Source organism: Micromys minutus, assembly GCF_963924665.1.
Source record: "Micromys minutus genome assembly, chromosome: 3".
NCBI lineage: Eukaryota > Metazoa > Chordata > Mammalia > Rodentia > Muridae > Micromys > Micromys minutus.
In genome coordinates, this window is record NC_137972.1 from 33,522,410 (window position 1) to 33,549,398 (window position 26,989).

Sequence of the window (26,989 nt, forward strand, 5' to 3'; positions counted from 1 at the left end):
ATATAGCCAAGCGTACAAGGGGAAGTGGTGTCTACCAATGTTCATCACCATTATTGAAAGCTGTACTGATCAGTTAGTTTATAACGGGCATTTAAAAAAATTATTTTGGCTTCATGGAATGATTTCTTAACCTCCAACTTACCCCGAGGTCAAGCCTTTTGTCTTTATGTATAACCAGTGTTCAGTCTGTTTTAGGAATGAACCAGCAAGATGTTCATTTAATTAAACTGACCAAAGACAATTAATTCCTGGTCTAGTTTCCTGGGCACTGTGTGGCCCAGATGCCACTCAAGACCTTTCTCCGATCAATTTGAGAACAAGCCGAGCTTCCGACCCCAATCTCCCTCCCTGCCCTCCTCTTTTCCTCGTCAAGCTACTCTGAGCTGTGGGATCCTGTGAACAACTGTCGTCTTTCCTTCTCTTCAGTGCTAACTTCTCACCTTGAAGCGCCTTTTGAACCCTGGACAGAGCACACAACTGGAGGGAACTGTGGGGGTGGGAATGAAGCCTAGGGAGTCTTTTCTCTGAAGTCACTAAACCAGGGGTCAGGAGGGAAATGGACCCCTAAGGAACGGAAAGGTTTATATCCAGTGAAGAAATCAAATCGGAGTGGGAAGAGACACAGGGAAATGGAGCCATCTGTTGGCTACTGGCTGGAACCAGCAGTTCAGAGATCTGCCTTATAAACACTTTAAACTGGTTTGTGGTACACAAAAGGGAGCTGGTGGGAGAGAAGCCTGTATAGAGGGCTCCCTTCGTTGGCATCTCCTGGAGTGCCTTGTTGGGTGCATCTCTTTCTTATTCAGGAGGCATGGATGCAGAGGACATATTGTGACTTGGTACTTGGTCGCTGTTGAGTGGCCAGTGCACATACATTTGGAACAAGTGCTGGAAAAACCCAAGGACTAAACAACAGTCCTCCCTCTCAGCCTTTCTGTTTCTAACTTCTCATCTTCCAGATGGTTCCACACTAGAGCAAATGCCTCGTTCTTTTGAAAAAAAAAAAAAAAAAACCCAGAAAGGGATGGAGTGGGGAGTCGTTTCTAGCTGTGGTAGTGGGTCCTGTTGGACTGGGAGGAAAAGGCAGGAAAGGGTGAGCCAAGGTATTGCTTAGCTAATTTTCTGCTGTGCAGAGCTAATGCTGACAGTTCATGTCCACTTCCCTGGTTCTCTGGGGTCTCTTCTCCACTGAGATGAATTTGAAGTAGAGAATTCCACAAACCCCAAGCTACCCAGGGAAATGCCAGAGGGGCTTCTGTCAGTCTGAGACCTCCTGGCCTCTCTTAAGGTTGTTGATCTGCCAGCATACTATTGTCCCAACCATTGGGACAGGCCAAATGGCTATCACTGTCCTTTGCTGACAACTCCTTTCTGTGTAAACTGTCCCAGGCAAATCACAAAACTGTTCCTTGAAGTGGAACCCCCAGAGTGCACTTTCCTTCCCTAGATGGAAGTGTGTCATGGCCAGCTCTGCGGCCAGACCCTCCTTCCAGGCAGTGGGACTGTTTACATGGTTTGGCAATAGGTTTGCTTCTGATTGCTTCAGAGTGGCTGGTCTATTTTGTTTGCTTTGTTTTCTTTCTTCCCCCAAATTATGACAGGAAAAAAAAACAAACTGAAACCACCCTAGGAAATTGCTGGTTGCCTGTCCCCATGTGATGCTAACTGTTGCCCTCTTCTGGGTATCATTTCTCTCTACCTTATGGCCAAATGCCCGTCCTATAGAGTGTCTGATTGGATCCTCTGTTGCGTATTCTGATGGTGCCTGCTGGTTTGATGTGGAGCTATCCTGTGAAATAAAACAGCTTAACTTTTTCTCAAACATACTCCGTGGTTGTTTGCAAGGGTACTGACACACCAAGGGGAGGGGCTTCTTATCCTGCGCCCACCCTGTAGACTTCTTCCATCAGCCTCCCGGAGTTCCATCATCCACTCCAGTGCTGCGGGATATCTGATCCCATTGTGAAGACTGAGGTTGCATTACCTACTAAAAAACTCTGTTTCTGGCTGTGGTGTAGTTCAGCCCTTAATCCCTCTGGCTGAAATACAGATACACAGACGTGACCTTAGCACACACCTTTAATCCCAAACCATGTAAGTTAGTTTGCAGAAGGAAGCACCACCCGTGTTTGAAAGTGATATTTAATTGAGTGACAGGCAAAGTGATAAATTAGAGAAAGTTTTGGCAGACTAGGAGATGCTCGGCTCTCAGGAGAAGAGAGGAATGGGAAGCTACCCAAGGGAGCAGTGATTTGCACAACCAAGGTTAGCGGGAGAAGTGGGGAAGTGAGGATCTGAACCACCTGTTTGCCAAGCCGTGCACTTTTGATGTGCCTCATTCCTTGTCTCACTGTATATACATGGTCCCAAGATTGGGTCAGGTGTCCTTATCTAGAAAGTTACTTTTACTCACCCACTGCAGTCAAGGAAGACTTCAGAGCCCGAAGCTCCCTCTGGTGGATCTTCATGTAACAGTCTCTGTGCACAGGTCTTGGCCACAACCCCAGTGACTACCACACCCACCCAAATTCTACCCCTGCTTGGTGGTTTTTGCAAAGCCAGGCTCTTCTGCTATGGAACTCTCTAGAAGGCTACATTTTTATTATACATTCCACAATCCATTCACCTGACATAGCAACCTTGCTCATCCTGGAACCCCAAATTAGAAGCCTGTCATCCAACAAGTATCTTTTTATGTGCCTGGCCCCAAGTTTGCTGCTGGGGACACAGATGGATGAGGCCCAGTTTCTAATCTTCATCTCTGAAGCTGCTCACAGCTCAACTGTACAAAATGACCATCCAATCAGTTCCAAGTCAGCAAATAACAGAACCGTACCTCTAACTCTAAGACACAAAATTTACACCAAGGGCAAACTTCAGTTGTTTGACTATAAGCAGGTAGAGCACCCCCAGTTACATAGAAACTGTCATCCCTCCCAGACTCTGTCAGTGAAGAATAGCTTCCCATAAGAGATCAGGAGAGCTGATATGCCCTGGAGGTCCATGAGTGATAAGAAACAGCAATGGGCTTCAGCTCCACTCAATGCTAGGGTAGGATTTACACAGCAGACCAGTCACTAACTGATACGTTATAACACGCTCAGTCAAATACACTAAACTTTCCCACCTACCAATGATGACATCCATCAAGTGTGTGCTGTATGCTGACTGCTTCACATGCCTTCCTTCCCTGGATCCATGCAAGTACCCACCGTGGTAGACTCTGTCTCTACTTTACAATCGTGGGGACTGACACTCTCAACTAGGATTCCTCGGTGTCATTTCTGCTACCCTGCTTGCTGCAGGCCACAGATCCCAGGGTTCTGTGATACCCCCCCATGTCTGGTTGTTGGGGGGTCTGGCTACTCTGACGACCATTTAAGGAGTTAAGTCTGCCGAAGCTTCTTCTGGGGGAGTAGATCTATCATTCACTGATATCCATTAAATGCTGAGCTTGAGGATAATTCTAATTAATTCTCTATGTTTTGTGCCATGTTGTTCTTTACTACCATAGGAACACTTTCTGTTATCTCATTTTCTCCTCTACACTAGCTGAGCATACAGCTTTGCATTAGGTGGGATATTGAATAGAATATGTGAGATGGGGAGAAAAGGTCAGGAGAGAAGTCAGACCCAAGTCTCAAGTCCAGGTGGAGGATGTATCCTAGCACAGCTGCTTTGCTTACATAACCCAGGACTGCCTGCCCAGGGGAGGCACCGCCCACAGTGGGCTGGGTCCTCCTGCCTCAATCCTTAATCAAGAAAACGCCTTATAGACTCATCCACGGGCTCCCTCAGTTGGCTTCCCTCTTCCCAGGTAAGTCTAGCTTATGTTGACAAAAGTTGACTAAGCCAAACCAACAAACACAAACAAACATAACTGGACAGGGAGAAAAGAGGTCTGTGGGACCCTGACACTTGTCCCCCTCATCCCTCAACACTCTCAGACACCTACACCAAACATTCCACTCCTGTTTTCTACAGCCCCTGCATGCAGATGGATGAGCTTCTGTCAAGAATATATATGCAAAGGTTACCCACACCTGCATGTAGCTCTCAGCTTTGACATTAGTGAATGACCTTGGCAAGTGGCACATAAATGGTCTACCTTTGTTGGGAACCTGTGACTAAGAAGCAGCCGTGTGTGTCTCCCACAGTCATTCAGAAAGGGCAATCTGTATCACACAAGGTCTACACAAGTGCCACTACAGACCCTGGTGACTGTCACCTGCCTCACCTCTGTGCTCTGTAGAAAGAAAGAACAAGCTGCTGGACTTCTAATGACTGGCTGCATCGAACTTACTTCAGTAGAAAAACTTTAGCTGAAATCTCACCATTTCCACTGGCCACTAACTGGAGAAAGTCTCTAGCCCAGGTCAGCCTCAGTTTCCTTACCTCTAAGACAAGGGACTAGGGAGGCTGATTAATGTGCGGGCAGAGGCTGCAGAATCACAGAAGGAAGGTCAATAATTTCTGCTTTGCCCACCACACCTTTTTAAAGGACATGACCTGATACCCCAGTGACTTTAGAGGATACTCCCAGTATTCACCTTGTCTCTTTGCCCCAATGCACTGAGTCATAGATGGCCACCGACCCAAAGGAAATAGTGGTTGATTGGATAGTTATTCTGGCCCTTAATGAGTTGAGCTAACAGATGGCCTTTTAAAGGAAGTTTTAGCAGAAGTTACAAAATGAGGGGTGAATGGTAGGAAGGCCATGGTGGAGACCAGCACCTCTGAGAGCAAAGTAGTGTGAACCTAGCATGAGAACAAACTGTGTGTACCTACCCCACTGCCCAAGATCCCTGAGAAACCTTACTCTCCCCTTCACAAAAGAACTTATTACAACTTGGGTAGGCTTCTGTCTGTATCTTGTCATTAAAAGGACAAATAAGGGACCAGAACAATAGTTCAGCAGGTAAAGGCCCTGACTACCTAAATTGGATCCCTAGGACCCACATAGCCGAAAGAGAAAATCATTACTCCCCACAAGTTGTCCTCTGATCTCTAGGCACACGTGGTGGCACACCAAATCATACTCTTGTAAATAAATAATTAAAATGACAAAGAAACAGGGGAAAGGAATGGCTATAGTTGACAGTTCGAACCTTACTGTGTTCCTTCTATAGCCCAAAGCTAACTAAGTAGTCCTTACATCTATCTTGCAAGGCAAGCACCACCATTTCTCTGACCCAGTCAATAAATAAGCTGCCAGGAGAGGTTGGGAGGCCTGCCATTAGGCCACTACAAAGAAGCACAGAGTTGGGGACAGACTCAGACAGCATCACTCTCGAGCTGGTCTTTGCCTTCCTCCCCCAGAGCTGAGGACCAAACAGGTTCGTGTGACCAGAACGTAGCAGAGGATGAAACTCCAAGTTTTGCTTCTTGGGCCAAAGATGCATGTGCTGGATAGTTCTATATCAGCTTGACACAAGCTAGAGTCATTTAGAAAGAGGGACCATCAACTGGAAAAACTTCCCCACCAGACTTGTCTATGCACAAGCCTCTGGTGCATTTTCTTGACTGATCACTGATGTGGGCTGTGCTATTCCTCAGCTGATGGTCCTGGGTGTTGTAATAAAGAAGGCTCAACAGGCCATAGGAGAAAGCCGGTCAGCAGCATGCCTCCACGGTGTTTGCATCAGTTTCTGCTTCTAGGTTCCTGCCTTGAGACCCTGCCTTGACTTCCATTGGGGATAGAGCGTGACCAGGGAGTGCAAGATGAAATAAACTATTTCCTCCCCCACGTTGCTTTTGGTCACAGCCTTTATCATAGCAATAGAAACCCTAATTAAAACAACCCGTCTCTCCAACCTCTCTCTGCATCTCTTGGTCATTCTCCACATAAGTCTTTGTCCCTCTTAGCTCAATGCAACCTCTGCCCTGGCTCAATCTTCGGCTGGGGACAGACACTCATTCCCAGGTTCTCTGCCCTCAGCCTCTAGTTACTGCCTCAGATAGCCTCGTCTGACTATTTTGCCTAGTCAGTCTGGATAGTTTCTGAGAACTCACTGTATGTGAAGTTAGTTTTCTCATTACTGTCAAAAGCCTATTGAGGGTTTATCCTGGCTCCCAGTTGAAGGCCATAGTCATCCATGGCAGAGATATCATAGTGACAGCAGTGTGAAATTATGTCACATCCACAGTCAGGGAGTTGGCAGTGATGAATACTGGTGCCAACCAACTCTATAGGACGGTGCTGCCCCACACTAAGGGACAACACACTTCCCTCACAGGTGCACTCAGGGGCTCAGCTTCTATGTGATTCCTGTTCCTGTCATCATGACCATATTAATCATTGCATTGGCCGAGCATGCTGTGAGTCCTGGGACAGTCATGAGCAAATTGGATACAGATGCCTGTGCACTGGACCTGTGAACTGACATCAAAACCTGGAGGTCAAACAGTGATATTGGCAAAATAAAGGTCAAAAGTGTGGGGGGAGGGACAGGTATGCTCTAAGCTGAGAGAGTAGGGTGACCACTTTGAGAAGAGGAATCTTAAACTGGGTCGGGCTACTCTGTCAAAAGATGGGCCTGGATTTGGAGGGCTGCATAGGACACGCATGTTGAAAGAGCCTGGTGTGGGGGAGAACAGAAAAATCCAGAGTCTGGAAGAGACGGAGAAAGGTGTAACAGGTGCAGCAGACGTACTCAGGGCTTTCAAGCCTGGGTGAGGAGTTTGAAATTTTTCTATGCATTCCTGAGCACAATGGACCTACCCTCCCCAGAAGACTATTTTGCTCCAATCCTCCTTGTTCTCTGGCTCTTATAGTCTCAGCTTCTCTTCAGGGACCCCTTCAGAAGAGGAATGGTCTCTTACTTTTCAAGATCATCATTTCTAAAATAGATACGGTAATAGTGCCTGGCTTGGGGGCTTGCACTACACACATGACCTCAGGAAGACAGTAGTGGCAGTAGTGGGGGCGTGTCCCTCCTTCCCTTCCTCTCCCCTCTTTATTTCATTCTTTCTTGACAGGGTTTCACTTTGTAGCTATGGCTGGCCTCGAACTCCCAAGAGACCTGCCTGCCTTGGCCTCCTGATGGCTGGGGTTAAGGGTGGACCACACCTTGATTCAATTCCTTTTCTTCTATAGGTTCTGAAAAGGATCCCAAACATACTCAGAGCTCATTAAAGTCAAGTAAATGAAAAAAAAAAAAAAAAAAGATGTGAATAAATTATGGATTAATGCAGTGCTTGACCAGCTTGATCTCAGTTTGTATGGTACTTTGTTGCCCCCATGTGGCCATTTGTAAGATGGCAGCTAATAAACGTCCTAATATTAATGGAAATTTTTAAAAAATTAGAATAATGCAGGCAGTAGCTTAGTTAATTTGCTATGTCTATCACTCGAATTTTAAAATCATGCATTTTTTCTATGTTTTCTGTGCACTAGAATCTCAAATATCACTGCAATGCATTGGCATACATCTTAAAAGTCCTTTGGATACAAATGCTGTCTGATCAGCTCATTTTACAGATGAGAAAATTGAGGTTCGGAGAGGTTTGTCAAGTCTAGGAATCCCCATGCATGTGTTTCTCAGGTCACCTCATTCATGGTGTTTTCTACTTTTCATTGAAACATCAGTCTTCAATGTACTCACCCTCACGCTCCACATTAGGAAATTCACTTTCTTTCATACTTCCTTGTCTATGTCGTCCCCTCTCCAAACCCCAGGGTGTCAGCTCCAAGATCAGGGACTACATCTGATTAGTCATCTGTGTAGCACTGCTCCTGGGAAAGGTGTCAGGGGGCTGGAAACATTTAGTAAAATGAATGGAGGGGCTGGGTCTTGTGGGGCCCTGCAGCTCGGAGCATCAGGGCTTGGGAGGTAAAAGCAGAAAGACTTGGTTTCAGAGCCAGACCTTGTCTTAAAACCACAAGGCTGGGGCCTCCAATAACAGCTTGGTGGTTAAAACTAGTTCCTGCTCTTCCAGAGGACCGGTGGTGGAATCCCAGCACCTACATGGTACTTCACAACCATAGCTAGATCCACGGATTCAGCAGTTTTCCTTCTCTCTCTCTCCCTCCCCCCCCTCTTTCTTCCTTCCTTTCTTCTTCTTCTTCTTCTTTTTTTTTTTTTTTTTTTTTTTTTGCCTCTAAAAACACTAGGCATGCATGTGGTGCACAAACTTGTAGGCAAAACACTCAAACATAAAATAGCCGAACCTTAAAAGGGGGGAGCTGAGAGAGTGGGGGTAGCTGAGGATGCAGCACTGTGGTAGGCAGGCAGACAGACAGACAGACACATAACAATAAAAATTTAAAAAATGGAAGAATGGAAGGAGGGAGGGGGGAGGGAAGGAGAGATAAGGAAGGTAGGAGGGAAGACAAACAAAGAAAGTGAATTAGAATGAAGAGAATGCAGGATGCAAAGATGCTTTTGGCAGGTGCTCGGACGGTGAGACACCCAGGCTGAGCTGAGGACAGGCCTCCACCTGGCTGGGAGGAGGTCGCCCTGATTAGGGTTGTCAGATTTGGCAGATAAAGGCACTGGAAGACCAGGTTAAAAATTAATTTCTGATAAGCAGGGAATATTTTTAAAAATATAAGTATGTTATGTGTAATGTTTGTGACACTTTATACTTCAAAATTATTTGCTGTATATCTGAAATTCGGGTTTACTGGGCATCCGTCTTTTATGGAGCCATCCTATCCTGGCTCTTCACTTGATGCCAAGGGCTGTGGGGGATCCCACTGACTCTACCCCACCTTTTAAATACAGAACATTTTGGTTTTGCTCCTGAATAAAGAAGCACAAACTCTTTATTGATCTAAAAGAAAGACACATTTCTTAGAAACGGACGGCAGCTTGTTACAGGAGAACAGCTCTTGAGGCTTATGGGAGGGGAAAGGGGAGACATATTGCCCTGAGCCCATGGTGGTCTTTCTGGAACCTGCTTGTCCCCTGGAACTTTTCTACCCAGGCCCAGAAGTGACCTGGAATAATGTCTTGCTCTCTGGGTGCTGCCAAAGAAAAGACTGAGGAGAAACACTCAGCTCAGGAGGAAAAGACAACCTGCGAATGTGAACTCCCTGGTGATTTGCCCATTTGTGCCATCTCACCAAGTGGCAAGAGTTTAGAGGAAAATGACATGGGGGGGGGGGACTTGAGGCTCTGCACAGAGAAGAGGATGCCTCCCCACCCCTGCCTCTTTTCTCTCTCAATTACCCTCTTCTCTTTCTTCTTCTCTTGCTCCCTTCCCCCTTTCCCATCTTTCCCTCTTTTCTCATACATTTCTCTTTCACTGCCCAGCCACCTGTCAGTCTAATTACCCAGTATCCAAAGAAGGCCATAAAGGAACAACTACAGTGCACTAATAATGCAGATTTTTTGTTGTTGCTCTATCTTTGCACAGCAACCTGCTCCTCCTGATGTTCCCAGAACTATCCAGCAGCTCCCAACTCAACTTCATTTGTGTGCTCTTCTCTGATTGGTTGGTACAAATCCCTCACATCCCTCATGTATCTTCTGGTTGCTGGCTTGCTCGATCCCGTGTCTGAATCCTTTTGCTGTTCAGACACTCCTGTATCTGTACGTAGAAAGACTTGTCTTGATCAGATTCTTATGAGACTATTCTGTGGTAGTTTATATGCTAAAAAGCCCAATGCCCCGAGTTCAAACCCTGCTTCTACTACTTGCAAAATGCCCTGCACCAATTACCCATTTTCCTTTTCTTTGAATAATGAATAAACCGAGTGCACAGACAGAAAAAACAAAAAGCCTCAGTCGTGCTTTGAATACAGGTGGTCTAATACGTGTTAGCTATTACTGTAATAAGTAAACTACCACCTAAATGTTGTTCTTGTTATTGTTGCACAGTTCATATGTGAGTGTAGGCTAGGAAATATTAATTGGCCCAGATTGCAGGGGTCATTTTATGATAAAAATTCAAAAGGATGAAGCCCTAACCTGTTGGGTCTCAGTCTTCACTTCAAGTGTAATAATCACACCTCTCTGTCTACTTCTCAGGATAGCTCATATGCCTGGTTCATTGTAAGTCTTCAAAACATTTATGCTGAAGCAGTAAAAGTTTGGGCCACCTGGGTATCAGTGACACAGCAAACTACATGGTTCTGTCTTGGGTGGCATCTGGACCAAGTTGTGGCCCCTGAGACTTAGTGCAGTGGAGGCCCACAGAAGGCAGAGGATGAATGCTGAACTGAGTAGCAAACGTCACTGTGTGTGTTGGTCAGTATTCTACATCTAGATAATGGGGCTCTGGTTAAATCAGCTTAAAAGGAACCTTGCTGGGGACAGTCAAGGTGATAAGACATCACCTGGGAGATAGAATAGAATGAGAAGCCTATGAAGTCGTTGGAGTAATTTGATAAAAAAGAATGTGGGTTCCTGTTAAACTGATTTAATAATGCCCTTTGCTAACACTGGTCCTTATACATGGGGAATATCTGAGAACTAAATGTCAATATTAACCATGGTTTATCTCTGAAGAACAGAGGCTCTATGTGGCTCTGGTGGATGGCTACAGAAAGAGGAGTTGAGACAGAAGTGTAACTTTAGATATTTGCAAGGAGCAGGATAGATCTCTATAGCAACCAGAGAATACGACCTGGAGGAGAAGATGTGAGCCTAGACCTTGAACTCTATCAACTAGACTTCAGTCTGTTCTTTTCCTAATATCCAATCACCTTCAGTAATCTTTTGTTTACTCACTTTACAAGACAGATTAAAGCTGCCCTTAATCTTTCAATTATCTTCTTGTTTCCTGGGATCCAAGAGGTTGCAGGCCCGCATTGCTCCAGGCTACGCCCTGGAATTCTCCCTTTTCTGCTTCAGTCTTCTGAAGCCGCTGACGCCCAACGCACGCGAACTACAGCACCCAGCATGCTGTGCGCTCGCCGCGAGCGCTCTGCACGTAGCTGACGTACGCTGTAGCGCGGGGAATTTCGAGTAGAGGAACTGCGTGGCAGGCCGGCAGCTGGCGGTCTCATCAGGTGCGACCATGGAGGTCCTGGCCGAGCCGCGGTGGCCTCCGGGGTTGGCGGTGATGAAGGTGAGTGTCCGGGGAAGGCCGTGGTGCGGACATCGTCTGTAAGAGCAGGGCGCCCCGGTCCGCGCGCCCACGCCTCGGCCCTAACCTGGTTGGCCTCGCGACGCCGGGCCTCAGTTTCCAACCCCCGAGATGGTCGGGGAACGCGCTGCGGTCCTGCGCAGTGAGCCCAAGGTGGCCGCCCTAAGGAACCGGATGTTTTGGGTTTCTGTCACTATCACTGCGTCACCGAGATAAAGTCACTGTAACGCAGTGTCAACGATGGTGACTGTTCATCCTACTAGAACTCCTGTGTTAACAGTGAAACCACTTGTGGTTTGGGTGGACGTTGCATCGGATGACATTTATAATCAAGTAGCGTAACAGGGGGTCTGCTTAACATAGTTTTCCATTTCTGGCCGAGGTCCAGAAGTGCTCCTCGTTCTTAACACACTGCAACCGGTTTCCCTGCCTGATGTGTCCTGCATGACTCATTAATGACGCATCTCTCTTTATTTAATTTTTATTTATTTTATTAATTTAGGAGACAAGGTCTTACCCTTGGCTGGCCTGGAGTTTGGTATGTAGACCAGGCTGGCCTCATGATCCCTCTGCTCCAGCAACCTGAACACTCATCCCTGGCTCACGTCTTTTTAAAACAAAGACCAGCCCTTAGCCTTTCGTTTTAAGCAATTATTGTATACTGAATTATCTCACTTAAAATAACATTTAATTTTTTTTTGTTTGTTTGTTTTTGTTTTTGAGACGGGGTTTCTTGTAGCCTTGCTAATGTTGACCAGGCTGGCCTTGAACTCGATGAAATTTGTTTGCCTTCCTCTACCTCCAGAGTGCTGGTATTAAAGATGTGTGTCACATCTGTTCATCCAGTGGATGTTTTTGTTTGTTTATTTTTCTAATAGAATCACTGGGTAGCCCTCCTGCCTCTGTCCGGAGTGCCCACTCTATCCTTTTCTTCTACATGCAATAGATAAATTGTATCTATTACAACCTAAACATTTCCTTATGATAGTTGATTATTGCTTGCTTTTGTTACTGTTCTTTGAAACAGGTTTCTTTGGATAGGCTTGGCTGTCCTGGAACTAGCTCTGCCCTCTGAGTGCAGGCTTTACATTACTGTTTGGGGGGGGGGGGGGGACACCCATGGCTCTAGCTGGATAGGTAGCAGAGGGTTTTCTTATCTGGTATCACTGGGAGGAGAGTCCCTTGATCCTGTGGAGGCTCAGTGACCCAGGGTAGGGGAATGCTAGGGCTCTGAGGCAGGAGTGGGGAAGCAAGTGGGGAAGCCTCCTCATTGAGGCAGGGGGGAAGGGGGAGGGATGGGGCTTTGTGCAGGGGAAACTGGAAAGGGGGATAACATTTGAAATATAAATAAATAGAATAAAAAAAGATTTAAAAATGCATCTATTACAACCTGAACATTTCCCTTCCAAAATTTATTACTATTTGTGTGTGTGTCTGTGTGTGTGTGTGTGTGTGTTTGAGACAGGGTTTCTTTGTTGTATCCCTGTCTATCCCAGAACTAGCTCTGTAGACCAGGCTGGCCTAGAACTCACAGAACTCACTACCTCTGCTTTCTAAATTCTGGGATTAAAGGCATGTGCCACTACCACCCAACCCTAGCAGGTTTTGTATAGCTGTGTAATGTTTCCTATGGATAATGACAACTTTTTTGTTTGTGTTTGGTTTTATGACAGGTTCTGTATGTAATAGTGTTAGGTTTAGAGCCCAAGCTGGCTTCTAACTTAGGATCCTCCTGCTCCTGCCTCTGAAGTGCTAGGATTAAAAGTATGTACTCCCGTAGTTTTATTTGCTTATATTAAGTTAATTATTTATTCTTAATGACTTATTTTATTTTGGGCATTGAGCACTTTAACTACTTACGTGTACATGCACTCCATGCATGCCTCGTGCCCATGGAGGTCAGAGGAAAGTGTTGTCTCCCCTGGACCTGGAGTCATGGATGATCATGAGCTATGTATGGGTGCTGGGAATTGAATACAGGTCCTCTTAACTGGTGAACCATGTCTTTAGCTTTATAATTTTTAAGTAATAGATTCATATGGTTCAAGAAATACGTCGAGTGAAAAAGATCATTGCCCAGTCCCCTCATTTTAGTAACCGTGATTGATCACTTTGTAGTATCCTTTCACAAGTTTCCTTATATATGGAATACATTCTTTTTTGGTGGTGGTGGTGTTTTGTTTGTTTGGTTTTTGCTTTTTGAGCAGTCTCACACTGTAGCTCTGCCAGACAAGGACTCTGTCCTTTAGCTACCTCCTTAGCTCCCACACTTCCACTTCTTGAGAATGAAGCAGCCCACTGTAATTACTATCAGTACCTTTCTTAAACAAATTAAAATATTTTAGGTTGCAAGACTAAATCTGGTTCTGTTTAGCTTATTGTCCAGATTGACGCTGGCTTTAGCTAGCTGTTTTGAAGGCTTTCTCATTGGCTGCACCATGGTGTATAATGCTAAAAGTACTGGACTACCAAGAGGAGGATGGTATTTCAGTCTTGGCTTGACTCAAGCCCAGTATTGTGTGCTTACTTTGGACATTAATTTTCTCATTGTGGAATAAGGATTTTAATTGGACAGCTTAGCATTTATCTATTATTTGTTTTTGTTTGGGATAAGGTCTCATATAGCCACATCTTGGTTTGCACTCAAGCCTCTAAAGTGCTGGCAGTGCAGGTGCATTGACCATACCCTACTAGAGTCTCTTTACATCTTTGGCTTTGTCAGTTTTTTGTACTGGCTGGTTTTATGTCAACTTGACACAGGCTAGAGTCATCATCAGAGAGAAAGCTGCTTCAGTTGAGGAAGTGCCTTCTTGAGATCCAGCTATAGGATAGTTTTTCAGGAGGGTCCAGCCCATGTGGTTGGTGCCAGTTCTAGGCTCCATAAGAAAGCAAGCTGAGCAAGCCACAGGAAGCAGACCTGTAAGTAGCACCTCTCTGTGAGCTCTGTATCAGCTCTGCCTCTGGGTTCCAGCCCTGCTTGGGTTCCTGTCCTGATTTCCACCAGTAATGGACTATGATCTGGAAGTATAAGCCAAGTAAACCCTGTCCTTCTCAACTTGCTTTTCAGTCATGGTATTTTTGTCTCAGCAATGGAAACCCTAACTAAGACAGTCTCCAACTTGGTTCTTAAACTATGTGTTGACTGGTTGTTGATGTCTTCCACCAAGTGATGCCTATATGCCAGAGGATGTATCTGAAGAGCTAGAAACATGGAAGAGAGCAGGGATGCAGGAACCCTTTGTGAAGGACTAACAGTGTGTGGTACAGGAACCTGCAGCTCCAGCTGTTCACAAAACAAGGTTATCCCAGATAACCTGAAAGTTGAATATTTGTGGGGAAGCTTTTCTCTGTTTGTCATGATTCTTTGTTGTTTATAGTTTTCGGATGTGTCACTCACAAGTAAGTGTTATGTAATTAATTGTAGGGACTAGAGGGAAAGTTGTGTGTCAGGTATTGATTATGCTGTTGATGTCCTGCTGACACACGTGCTTTTGCATTGCAGACAATAGATGACTTGCTGCGCTGTGGGATTTGCTTTGAGTATTTCAACATTGCAGTGATTATCCCCCAGTGTTCTCACAACTGTAAGTACACATTGTTTTTGTTAGTAAAAGCACAGGGTCATTCTCTTACTGCTGAAGACTCACATACTTGGTCTCCATCTTTCATCCCTTTGCCTTGCACTTCAGGGTCTCTGCCGTCACCTTTTCTTGACTATGGCAGTTTTGTCTTTTACGAGAGTCTTGTATCTTCTACCTTATATTTTATATGCCTTTTGTAGATTTATTTAGAAAAGATTTTGGTAAGAGTATATATGCTTAGTTGCTGAGCTCTTTCATAGTTTAAACTTCAGGATATTTTTAGCAGGATTACAGATAAATGGTTCAGCCACTTAGTGTGAAATTATAAATTTTAAACTTAAAATAGTAGGAATGCAGATGCTTTTTAACATGAAATTATATCCCAGTAAAGCTATCAGCAGTTGGAAGTATTAATTAGGTAAACATTTATCAATAGGCAGAAACACACACCCTTCTGACCAGCTTGCTTTTGGGGAGCTGTGCCTACTACCTCTACCTGCCATTTAAAAGTATTATACTGCATACTGCTAATAGAACATTGTGGTAGGGAGCAGGACAGAAAATTAAAATGTAAAATACAGTTTCTATTGAGTGAATACCTTTTTTTCATTCTGGTATAGCTGGAAAATTGTCAGTCAAACCATCATAACTCAAGGACCATATGGATTCCCTCAGAATTCTCTTATTGAAGAGTATTACAGATCATTTTATCACTTAGCAGTGATGTGCTACCAAAAACAACTGTGCAATAGAATTGCTTATTTTCTTTATGAGAAGTATTTTTAAATGCTAATTGAATAAGCTTATTCATCTGTTTACTTATTTGTTGGGGGATAAGACTTAGCCATACCCTCATACATTCCTAGGCAAGTGCTGCCACTCTCCTAATTATGGCTGTAGAGGTTAGTTAGCCTGACATTTAGGCCATGTAGTGTATTGACTATTTAGAGTTAGGATTTTTTTTTTGTCCTCAGTTTTCAAGTTGATTTTGTCTTGCAAAGTTAAAAATCAGTTCAGTTTGGCTTAAGATGGTTTTATTGGAAAACAGTATTGACAAGAAGTTCTGTGAAGTCATAATAAGATGACAGCAACTGTCAGCTTTGCAGATACACCTACACTTAGCTTTTGAGTGCCACTTACCAAGTGGATGAGTTCATAATTAGTGCCCAGAATTTCTCTAAATGTAAAAGTCTGTTGAGTAGTTTCTACTTCAGAAGATAGTTCTGAGAATTAATATGCAAAACTTGACAAGGCTGTGGAAGATAGTTTAGTGGGTAAAGTGAGGATATGAGTTGTGATCTCTCTATCCCCTTAAAAGCCAAGGGGATGCTATACATTTGGTACCTTGTGTTGCACACAAGGCAGATGGATTCACTCTAGTCAGCCTAACTGGAAAAACAACAGTAACAACAGTAAATTTCAGACCTTGTCTCAAAAAATAAGATGGAGGGTGACTGAGGAAGACACACAGCATTGGCTCCATGTGTACGTACCCAGGCAAGTGCTTCTACATATAATACACATACCAAAACACCCCCACTGCTTGGCCCATTATGAGCAGATTGTTACTTTTCTTTTGCTGTGGTAAAACACCGTGACCAAGGCAACTTATGGAAGGAAGGGTTTATTTGAGGGTTAACTGTCCCCGAGAGATAGTCCATCACCATCACAGTGGGGAAGTGTGGCGCGACAAGAATAGCAGATGAGGGTTACAGAGCTATGCAGAGCTGGAGTCCTGGATGTGCTTGTTAACATAAAACTAATTAAATTTTTATTGAATCAGTATGATTTAAAGTGATGCATTTTTAAAAATGGCCCAATCCACTGAGTTAATACAAGTGAGAGTAGGGTCTGGGAATTAAGTTAAAAGCAGTAGCTCTCCGTGTAGGTGCCTGAGCTCAGCAGGAATATTTAGGAATTTGTGACTTAAAATACTGCTTGGGAGACTTCTTACTGTATGCCTTAGTTACTTTTCTCTTGCTGTGATAAGATATCATAAAGAGTTTATTTGTGGGTTACAGTTTCAGAGGGCTAGAGTCCATGAGAATCATGGTGGGAAACATGGTGGCAGGCAGGCAGGCAGGATTGGTGCTGGAGCAGTAGCTGAGTTGTCACATCTAGAGATGTAACTATGAGGCAGAGAGCTAACTGGGAGTGGCATGAGTCTTTGACACTTCAGAGTCCACTTCTAGTGATACACTTCCTCCAACAAGCAATATTAACTAATTATATTTGTATTAAATAAATATCAATTATATTATAATTATATTAATCCATACCTTCTAATCCTTCCCAAAAACTGTTCCCAAACAGTTCCACCAAGTGGATACCAAGTATTTAAATATATGAACCTATGGGGCCATTTTTATTGAAATCACCACATTCTACTCTCTGGTCCCCATGGGTTTATGGTGATATAATAATGCAAAATGCGTTTAGTCCAGCTTCAGAAGTCCCATAGTTTTTTATACAATCTCAGCATAGTGTAAAAGTTCAAAGTTCTTTTGAAACCCAAGGCAGTATTTTAATTGTAACCATCTGTAAGCTCAAAACCAAAAAGTGGATTACATAATTACAACATTCAGTGGCATAGAATAGACCTTACCATTCCAAAATGGAGGAAAAGGCTTATAGTAAGTAAATATACTGGACCAGCACAAGACTGAAACCCAGCAGGACAAACTCCAAATTCTGTAGCTCTATGTCTGATGTCAGATGTTCCTCCCTTCCAGCTTTGCTGACTGCAACACTCTGTTCTTGGGCTAGTTCCATGCCATGTATACAGCTAGCTCAATTTGGCAGATATCCATGGCTCTGGCACCTCCAACATCTTGGGATCTCCAACAGGGTCCAGGCTTCACTTTCACAGCTTTATGCAGTAGCCTTTTAGGGACTTCATGCTGGGACTCCCCTGCCACATGCCTAGCTTCTAACCTTTGGCATTTCTGCTTTGAGTCTTAGTTCCTTGAAATAATGACTCTGAGAGTTCTTATATATGAATAAGTACCTAAGCCAATAGTGTTGTGTGTTCCCCGACTACCTCATAACTGAATCACCCATTTATTCTGTCCTGAGTCCCCTCCACATGGTTGGCTGGGTATCTCTTCTCAGTTCATGCAACCATTGCCTTCAGTGTTCAGAGTGAATCTCACCTGCCTGTTTCCCAGAATTTCATCTTTCTCTGTGGATGACCCACCTTCTAATCCTGCCTCAGCTCATTGGTCATGTGCTTTTTATTGACAGGTAGTACTTCTGCACAGTATATAAAGAGTCTCTCTACAGGCTTCAGTGGCTGTCTTTAGCACTGGAGAAAGATTCCACAACCACTTTGCTTGTGTATCTTCATAACTTAAAAGCAAGAATCCCAAGTTTTATTGTTCACTCAGGATAGAGCCTGCCTCCCCACCCCCACCCTTACCCCCCCCCCCCCCTTGAATTAAGATTATGGAAGCTTTCCTTTGTTTTTAGCACCAGAAAATCCCTCAGGCATTTCCTTTTTACAGGGTGGGAGCTTAGCTACATGGGGTCTTGTTCTGAGAGCACCCCTTCCATTATTTCATTGTATAACAGGTCTTTCTTTAATCTTGACGCTGACATTAAATTTTCTCCTTTTCAAACTACATTTAGTATTTTTGCTGTTTTTAATTTGAGGATCCAAGAGTGATTTCTAAGAACTACTTGACAAAGTCGGTATTTGACTGTCTTAAAATCGCCCTTACTAGGGAAATTAATCTATTATTTTCAGGCAAAATGTTAAGGCAAGTGTTGAAAGTTAACATTTTTTGCCAATATATCACAAAATGTTGCAAATATTCTAAAACCTTTTGAGTTGGGCCTCCATAGTTTACATTGCTCTCAGCACTACCGTCTTTTACTATAAGGATGGCCCATTAAACCCCACTTCACTGCTTCCCTAGTTCAAAGTTTCTCCTAAACCCATCATGGTCAGGCCTGTCAGAGCACTATCTCACTCCTGAGACCAACCCTCACAGTCCAGCAGTGGTCAGTCACTGCAGGTGTTCTCTTTGGTGGTGGCTCCAGTACAGGTTTCTTTTCTGCTTCAGGAGGTGCTTTCTGCTTGTGGTCTCTCCTCCCAGAGGTGTTGCCTGTCTAGGTTTTCTGGGAGACAGGTAGCAGCAGTTTAGCCTATGACCTTGCTTTTTCCATGGATCTAGGGAGAGCTGTTGGGTTTTCAAGTTGCTCAGCTGAATGGCAACTTCCAGCTTCTTTGAAATGCCCAGAAGAGCTGAACCTGTTTTCTGTCTTGTACTTAGCCATAACTTATCCTTTCCTTTTACCCCTTGAAGTACTGTTGTTGGAACTGGCGATACTGATGAGAACTTGCACCGTCAAAATCACACTGTTTTTTGCTTCTTCAGCTACATGGACTTGTTTTTAACAAGGCTCCTTAATTCACCTGAACTTAGCCACCATCACACAATTATAACGATAGAAGTGTCATCTATTACACCCAGTAGTTTTTGTTTTATGCGCCTCAGATATGAAAATTTTAGTAGATAATTATTTCCCGTTTAACTTTGTAATGTAGCTGCTCTATGACTTGTTGGTATTTGAGATTTAAAAACAAAAAAAACAAAACAACAACAACAAAAAAACCCCTGTGTATTGTTTGGCCCCTATCACCCACTATCACCCACATGCTTGTTAAGCATGGGGTTGTGGGCCCACAGTTTTAGGGTTTAGAAATCATCACTTAATAACCTGGGATGTGTTGTGTCTATATATTCCATTTTCAAGTTTTCTATTTTCAAGTGGGACATACTAGGTATCTGGCATGTGTATAAAATAAGCCTAGGGCTTCTGTGTGTCCTTGTGATTCACAAAGGGGGCCAAGAGGGAGTGGCATATGCTTACAGAGTTGTGAGAACTTGGAAAGTCACTGTCCTAGAGGTGCCGTCTTTCCTTAACAGTGCTTTTTAGATCAGCATGTAAGTACTTGTGGAGCAGGAAGACACTAGAAACTTGGGATGAAATAATGATGGGCATGTTCTAGTCATGTGCCAGCGCTGTGGTAAGTCAGATTCCTCACTGAAACGCGTAACTTCTTATGTTACATTTTGTGTCTTTTTGCAGATTGTTCTCTCTGTATAAGAAAATTTTTGTCCTATAAAACTCAGTGCCCAACTTGTTGTGTGGTAAGTTTTTATTTATTTTAAATTTTGTTGGTTAGGGCAACTTTTTGCTTTATGCGTGTTCACAGAAGTGCATGGGATGATATGTAGTCACTGAATGAAACTATTTGAACATTTCCAGGAAGATTTCTTAAGTATACATAAGAGACATGGGTTTTGTTCCACTTCTCATCAGGGTTTTTGATTACCCTAATGTATTTTAGGAAGTAAAAACCTCTAATACTCTTTGATTCCTACAATTTGTGTTTTTGTGGCTCTTAACTTTTTATAATTTCTCACTTTGTATGCAAACTAATGGTGGGATTCTTTGTTTGTGAAGGACTAGTGTGTGTATTTATTTGTCGAGGAGGCAAGAGATTCATGGTGACTGGGCTCACCCAAGCCTCCCTGGTCTCTTACCACCCTCCCAAACTCGTCTTCAGAACAAACATCAACAAGTGTGCTGTCCATCTCTAAGACTTTTTCCTGAGGTGAGAACAGATAGAGGAAGATGAAATGGGAAATTAAACTCATATCTGGGGTAAAGAAAGAAGATGCACAGGTCTCTGGAAAAGGATGCTGCAGGGAGCTGGTGTGACCACTCTGGCCAGTAAGCAACTGTGTCAGGATGTTACTGAGTTTGTCTAAACTGTTTTCCCATGTCAGAAACAGAGCAGTTGAGGTCTTTGTCACCGCCTGCTGCCTTTGTCGAGGTGGACTTAGCACCAAGGCATTCCAGATAACATCCGTACTGCAGTACTGATGTTTCTCTTGTAGTCCCGAGTTTCTTAGAGCTTAATGCCTCTCTCCTGGTGTTGTTACTTAGAAGAGCTTCTCTGTTGTTTCTAAGTAATTTAGGGAAAGCTAGAGTTTTAGCATTTTAAAGGAAAATCCTTGCTCACTGAGTTTTTTGGTCAGAGTAAATAGCAGATAGTTTTAACATGCTTTTGAGGGCTGTTAGCAGGCTTCTGGTTAACAGGTCCTGATTCACTAGCCAAAGCTCTGTGTTAGTATGGGATGAATTCACTTTATTTTGAAGTTTTCCTGGAAGATTAGTAGGACAGAGAGCCCCAGGAGACAGGTCAGACATTTTCAAAAACAAGGTTGTGACAAGTTAATTACTGTTTTTGACCTTTTCCATCTGTTGTTTTTCTTTTCTAGGCAGTAACAGAGCCAGACCTGAGAAATAATCGCCTCTTAGATGAACTGGTAAAAAGCATGAATTTTGCACGGTATGATTCAGTTTGGTGACTAACCTCTAACTGCCTTTGCTCTTACTGTGTACCTCCTCCCCGTGCCCTTTCTGTTAGGGAGTGCAGGGTTACATAGTGAGCCAAAGAAGGGAAAGCGGTGATAGCCACTGCACATGGGAGGAGGCTCTAACAAGTCCTCGTAAGATTTTCTCTACCAAACACCTTCCTATTTTGAAGAATTAAGAGTTAAAGTGTAGGTATATTGGCACTTTATTTAGTTGGTGTTGGGTTGCTTCTGGGATGTTAGCGTCTAAGACTTTGTAGTGGATAGTGCTAGAGAATATATGTATCTATGCAGGTATGTATATTAACCCCTTGTGCAGAGATTTGTAATTGGTTCTATTTGTTATATTTTAACCCATTAATTCTTAATCAGACTTACTCAGCATGTGTAATATGTATATTATGTGAGACATGCAACTGCTTCTCTGTAAAGCTCTCAGGTATAGCTGTGCTCTTAACTGTCAAATGCATGAATGTATGAATAGAATTTTGGCCACCCAAAGGGATATAAAAAGGCATCTTTTACCCAACTTATCTTATATTTGTTTTAATCATGTTGTTAGTTCACATGTCCATGTATGAGACTTCTTCACTTGTTGGAACATTCTTGGAGATACCTTTCCTTGCCTCTAAAAATATCTTCAAACTTCTAGTAGAGTTACACTTTTTTTTTAGTAGATTTGTATCACAAAGATGATCATGTTTGTACTCTGAACTCTCTTAATATGCCATTGCAGCAACTAGCTGGTTAGCTATATTCTTTGTGAGGCCACATAATAATATACTTTTCTAGAATAACAAACTATGTGTTTCTCTGATTCTCCTATTGAAGTCATTGCTTTCTGTATTGTATACTGTGAAGTCTCTTGTCTATTAGGTTTTTTCCTAGGTATGTGTGAATGTGATATACATATTTGTTAGTATGGATATATATGCACATGTGTGCAAGTACACTTGCATGTGTATGTGAGGATGTTGAAGCTAGAGATCCATAATGGATGGCTTCCTTTGATCATTGCTTGTATTTTGGAGGAGTGTTTCTCACTAACTTGAATGAAGTTCACATAAACTTGAAGTTTGTGTAGGCTGACTAGCTAATAAGCTGTAAGGGTCTGCCAGTGCTGGGGCTGCAGGAGTACAGTTCCAGCCCCAACTTTTTAATTTTTCTTTAATATAAAAATTTATCTATTTTATTTATGAGTACACTGTAGCTGTTTTCAGATACACCAGAATTGGATCCCATTATAGATAGTTGTGAACTACCATGTGGTTGCCGGGAATTGAACTCAGGACCTCTGGAAAAACAGCCAGTATTCTTAACTGCTGAGCCATCTCTCTATGCTTCTTATGGGAGTTCTGGATCTTGAACTTTAATCCCCTTATTTCCACCAAAGCCACTTAATGACTGAGCCATCTCCTGGACTTCTATACCTTATGTATCTGTGTGTATTCAAAGGTCTCCAATGGAGTCTGTCATTCTCCTTGGGCTTACCTTTTTGGCACTCCCATTCTTAGCATTATCCTTGAGGTACACATGTCTTAGATGTTCATCATGTGTAGTGCCTGGGGTACGGCATCTGTAAAATTAGTAGGGATGAAGCAAGGTAATCGATACATTATTTATTTGAACTGTGGTCTAAGATTGATGAGGGAAGGATAATAATCTTATGACTAAAATGTAAGATATTTATATTGCTTGTTGATTGTATTTCTTGTCTTTTTCATTTGCCATTACCATTTTATATGCCATTTGGATTTTTAAAAATTTAATATTCTAAATTGAATGATAAGTTATGGGAAACAATTGAGGTTTCAGATACAAGGATGACGTTCTTTTATATTTTCTTTTGACCTTTGGTGTTTGTTTTCAAAGAATACACTTTTTCTTAGCTTGTTTTAAAGTCATGTTCCTAGCCAGATTTAGTGGCTCACCTTCATCCTGGCATTTGGGAAGTCAAGGCTAGAGGATCATGAGTTTGAAGCTAGCTTGGGTTACATAACAAGACCCTGTGTTTTTTAGTCAAAACTCTTAATCTATTATTTTGAATAGATTTTTGTTGTTACGTTTTGTTAGGATAGCATCATTCCTGAGCTAATTGGTAAAGTGTTATTTCTTTGTTTAACAGGGGTTAGTCTCCATCTATGGCCTTGGTTTTATGAATTGTTAGGGTTGATCAAGTTTGGAGTTTTCTTCTAGTACTCCAAAAGTAAGAATATATACATTTTAGTACCATCCTTCCTCAAGGCAGTTGATGGCTCTTAGGGGATAAGGAGTCATTTTCTTCCGTGATGTAGCCAATAGAAAGCTGCCTGTGTGCCAGTAACCCCAGACCCAAACTCATCTGAGCAGTCCTAAATAAACTCAGTAGGTCAAGGAATTAAAAAAACAATAAGACATAAAAGTAGGATGGGAGGAGTAAGCTTGCTGAGAAGACGGGCTCAGAGGTGTGGGAGAGCTAATAGTGGAAGGTGAAGATGTTAAAGGTACACTTACACGTGCATGAAATTGTCAAAGATGAACAAAAGCATTTAATTAAATTTAGATAAGTTATAGCAGATAGTATTCTTAACATCTTACAAATGGGCTATGGTTGTAGTGTCATTTAGAGATTGCTGGTGTTACATTCAGGTGGCACTGGACTCCTGATTCTCTAGTTATGATTATAATCAAGAGATTTACCCTTTGACCCCCGTGTCTTCATCTGAAAAGATAAGTGGTGCTCTTGATAGAGTTACAGATGAGAGTTATATGTGTATAACTCTCTTTGGGATAGTCCTTCGTACAAAGAAATCCAAACCAGATTCCTATTACTATTGTGCATTTCCACCTTACACATTGATGCTCTACGGTGATATTAAGAGTGTGCTGTAGGGGCTGAGGGAATGGCTCAGAGCATAAGAGCACTTACTGATTTTTCAGAGGACTGGAGTTTGATTCTTAGCACCTACACAGTTGCTCACAAAAGTCTCTAACTTCATTTCCAGGGGATTCAGTCCTCTCTCTGGTCTCTACAGGCATCACATACACCTGGTACACAAACCATGCTGGTAAAACATTCATACACATAAAATCAAAGAAAGAAGAATATGCTTTAATCTGCCTTCTTCATCAGCTGGTTCTAAACTGCTATTTGCATGTTTCAGATCAGAACAAACATTTTCAAGTACTTCAGTGGTATAGCTAAATTCAGTATGTGGCCTTATGTCTCTATGCACCTAGAGAGTTTGAGTCTTGATTCTTGGTCACATTCTAAAGAGATGAGGTTAGTTGTGTAGTTAACAAGCTGTGGAGCTTTTTCTATACTTTGCTGAGTCATAGTTATTTATTCAAAGCAAGAAGCCGTGTGATGAGCAGTTCGGGGCTCTGCCAGCTGTCCGAGATCTAATTTGTGTGCCTTTCCAACCAGATGACCTGAAGCAGAGTAGCAAAACTTCCTGGGACTTTAATTACTCATCTGTACAGTAAGATGTTGATTCCTCTCTGAGGAATTCCTAGTCTTCCAGCTCTAAAAGTTCATAATCTGTCCATGAATGCCTGTTTGGTTCTACAGTGCCAGCTCACTTTGATAAGAATTCATAAGGAAAAATGACCAATTCCATTTAAATGTAAACATCAGTTTGGAAATTAGCATTTCTATCTAATTTATTCTAGGGTATATGAATTGCAAAATATTTCATAGTTTAGAGTCATCTGTTTTCATGTTTTTCTAAGTCTTCATATAGGCCTTTCTCCCAGACTTCAGATTCCTGTCAACCACCTATCTCCCATTTATCCTTGAGTCTCTTAAGAGCAACTTAACACTGACCATGTGCAAAGGAAACTACTACTGGTGCTCTTTTGTTCCATACCTGCTCTCACAGTTGCTGTGTCTCTTAGTAGCAGTGAGGCGTTCTGATCAGCTATAAAGAATCTTATCTCATCTTCTCATGCTTAGCTGCATTTTATTTTGTTTTATTGTACTTTATGTATTTTTTTCCTAGTGTAGGGCTGGCCCTTACTCTTCCACGTGCTGTGGAATCCCTCTACTATGGACTGGCATTTCAGCCCTTAGGTTCCTTTGTATTAGTACTTTTCACATAGACTGTATAAATGTGTTCTTTTTTCCTTACTGTGTAACGTCCATGAGTATAGGCTTTATTTTCTACTGTGCTTCTTTGACAAGAGTAAATGGTACTGGATTAAGTTAATTGATTTTAATTTTAGCCCTGAGAGTAGTTTATTGTGGTCTTGCTGCTACTGTCTGTCATAGTCTTTATTGACATGCCGTGGAATAAGAAAGCTAAAATTCACCAAGTTATGGAATAAAGGCAAAAAAGTTATCACTAGCATGCTGAAGGATCTGATCAGTGCTTGAATCCTGTCTCCTCTCCTTTGTTACTGTGACAGGAAAGCTTTGTTTCAGAACCTTCTTTCTATTGAATCCAGAGGCTGGAAGGAAAAGAGACTAGTAAACACAGTGGGGTTTTGTTTGTTTGTTTGTTTGTTTGTTTGTAGTTTGTTTCCTTCCTAAGACCATAATTCTTTCTTTCAATCTTCTTCCTGCTTTTCCTTCCATCCAACTTTTTTCTCTCACTCCTTCCTTCCTTTCTTCCTTCCCATCTCCATCCTCTTGCTTAATCTCCCTCCTTTCCCCACCTTTTTCTTGATTTTGTTAGACATAGCATCATTATGTAACTGAAGTTATGCTTGAATGAGAATCTTCTGCTTCAGGCTGCCGGATGCTGAGATTACAGGCTTGTGCTACCACCCTTAGCTTAGTTTTCTTTATTTTTTTTATCTTTTTTCAGTTGTGAAAGAATTTAAATACACATGAAAATGGGAAAGGTAATATTGAGCCAGCCCTCTTACTAACCTTGTATCTAACTTTTCCTATGAGAATGAAATTTATTCTGTATTCTTTATCCCTGGCTCTTATTCTTGGTCTTCCCATTGACTCAGGACATTTTCTGCAGTTTTAGGAGAGACGGTGGTGGTAGGCAGCTGTACCTTGTTCAGTCCCCGGGGAGATGTCTCATTTGTTTTCACTGATGATTGATACTAGTTGTGAGTTTTTGTTGTTGTTTTGTTTTTAAGTAGCATTTTAACAGATTGGTGAGTTCTATTCCTGCTAGGGCTTTATAGTGACACCCTGCACAGGGAAAAAAAGAGAGAGAAAAGGAAGGAGGGAAGGAAAGAAGTAGTGCCTTGGTAAACCCAGACCAGCAGGAAAGAACTCTTTGAAAGTTTAGTGCATTTTGTTCTGACAAGCAATTACACTTGATCTTAGCCAAAAGGCCAAGAAGCGATCTCTGACAAGCAATTAAATTATGAGCTCTTTGCTTTTGTTTTGTTAAGTATCAATGCCTTGTATTATTGGTTTCTATTTTAGTTTTACACACATATATAACATGCATACACATGAATTTTATGCATACAGATGTAAAGACATTTGTGTGAACACACTCTCTGTGCACAGAGCGGTCCCTTTTCCTAAGGTGTGACCTCTGACATCTCATCTCTGTGCCCCTGGTCTCCATGGCACTCCCACTTTGCCTGGGCTAATCTGAGCATCTTTCTATCACTGTCTCTGGCATCTGTTTATGATGACTGTTTCCTACCAGGCCCGTGGAGTTTGGAGATGATTACAGATGTGTGAGGGGTTTCCTTCTCCCTCATGCCTAGCACAGCCCTCTAATTCTCATCGTCTTTGCCCAGAATTGTGATGGGAGTTAACTTGTCTTGCCTAGATGTCAGTTCAACATACACATCTGAGAAAGTGCCCCCAGATGAAGTCTTGGGTCAGTGTTGGATCACTTCATTTGTCTCTTCTCCCAGGGATCACACTTTTGTGTTGTAGTGCTAACTGTTGCTTCATGTCTTTCCCAGATTTTACTAGCCATTGTAGAATAAGTCCCATATCAGCAGCTCGACCCCAATATGCTCTTAAGTCCTAGTAGCTGCCGTTTAGTTCTGATTTATTGCTTTATTTCTCATTTTAAAAGAAAC

At 42.5% G+C, this 26,989-nt stretch overlaps 1 protein-coding gene across 1 annotated transcript in view; it reads left to right on the forward strand.

Moving 5' to 3' along the window:
* Positions 1-10,924: 10,924 nt before the first annotated feature.
* Positions 10,925-26,989, forward strand: part of RAD18 (RAD18 E3 ubiquitin protein ligase) — a gene marked incomplete at its 3' end in the record, with an annotated part of 65,124 nt that continues 49,059 nt past the window's right edge. The window contains exons 1-4 of the mRNA XM_080914585.1: positions 10,925-11,016; positions 14,537-14,618; positions 19,710-19,771; positions 20,909-20,979. Of these exons, the coding sequence (XP_080770711.1) occupies positions 10,966-11,016; positions 14,537-14,618; positions 19,710-19,771; positions 20,909-20,979 (266 nt within the window). The 5' untranslated portion in view covers positions 10,925-10,965. The remainder of the gene's footprint in view (positions 11,017-14,536; positions 14,619-19,709; positions 19,772-20,908; positions 20,980-26,989) is intronic.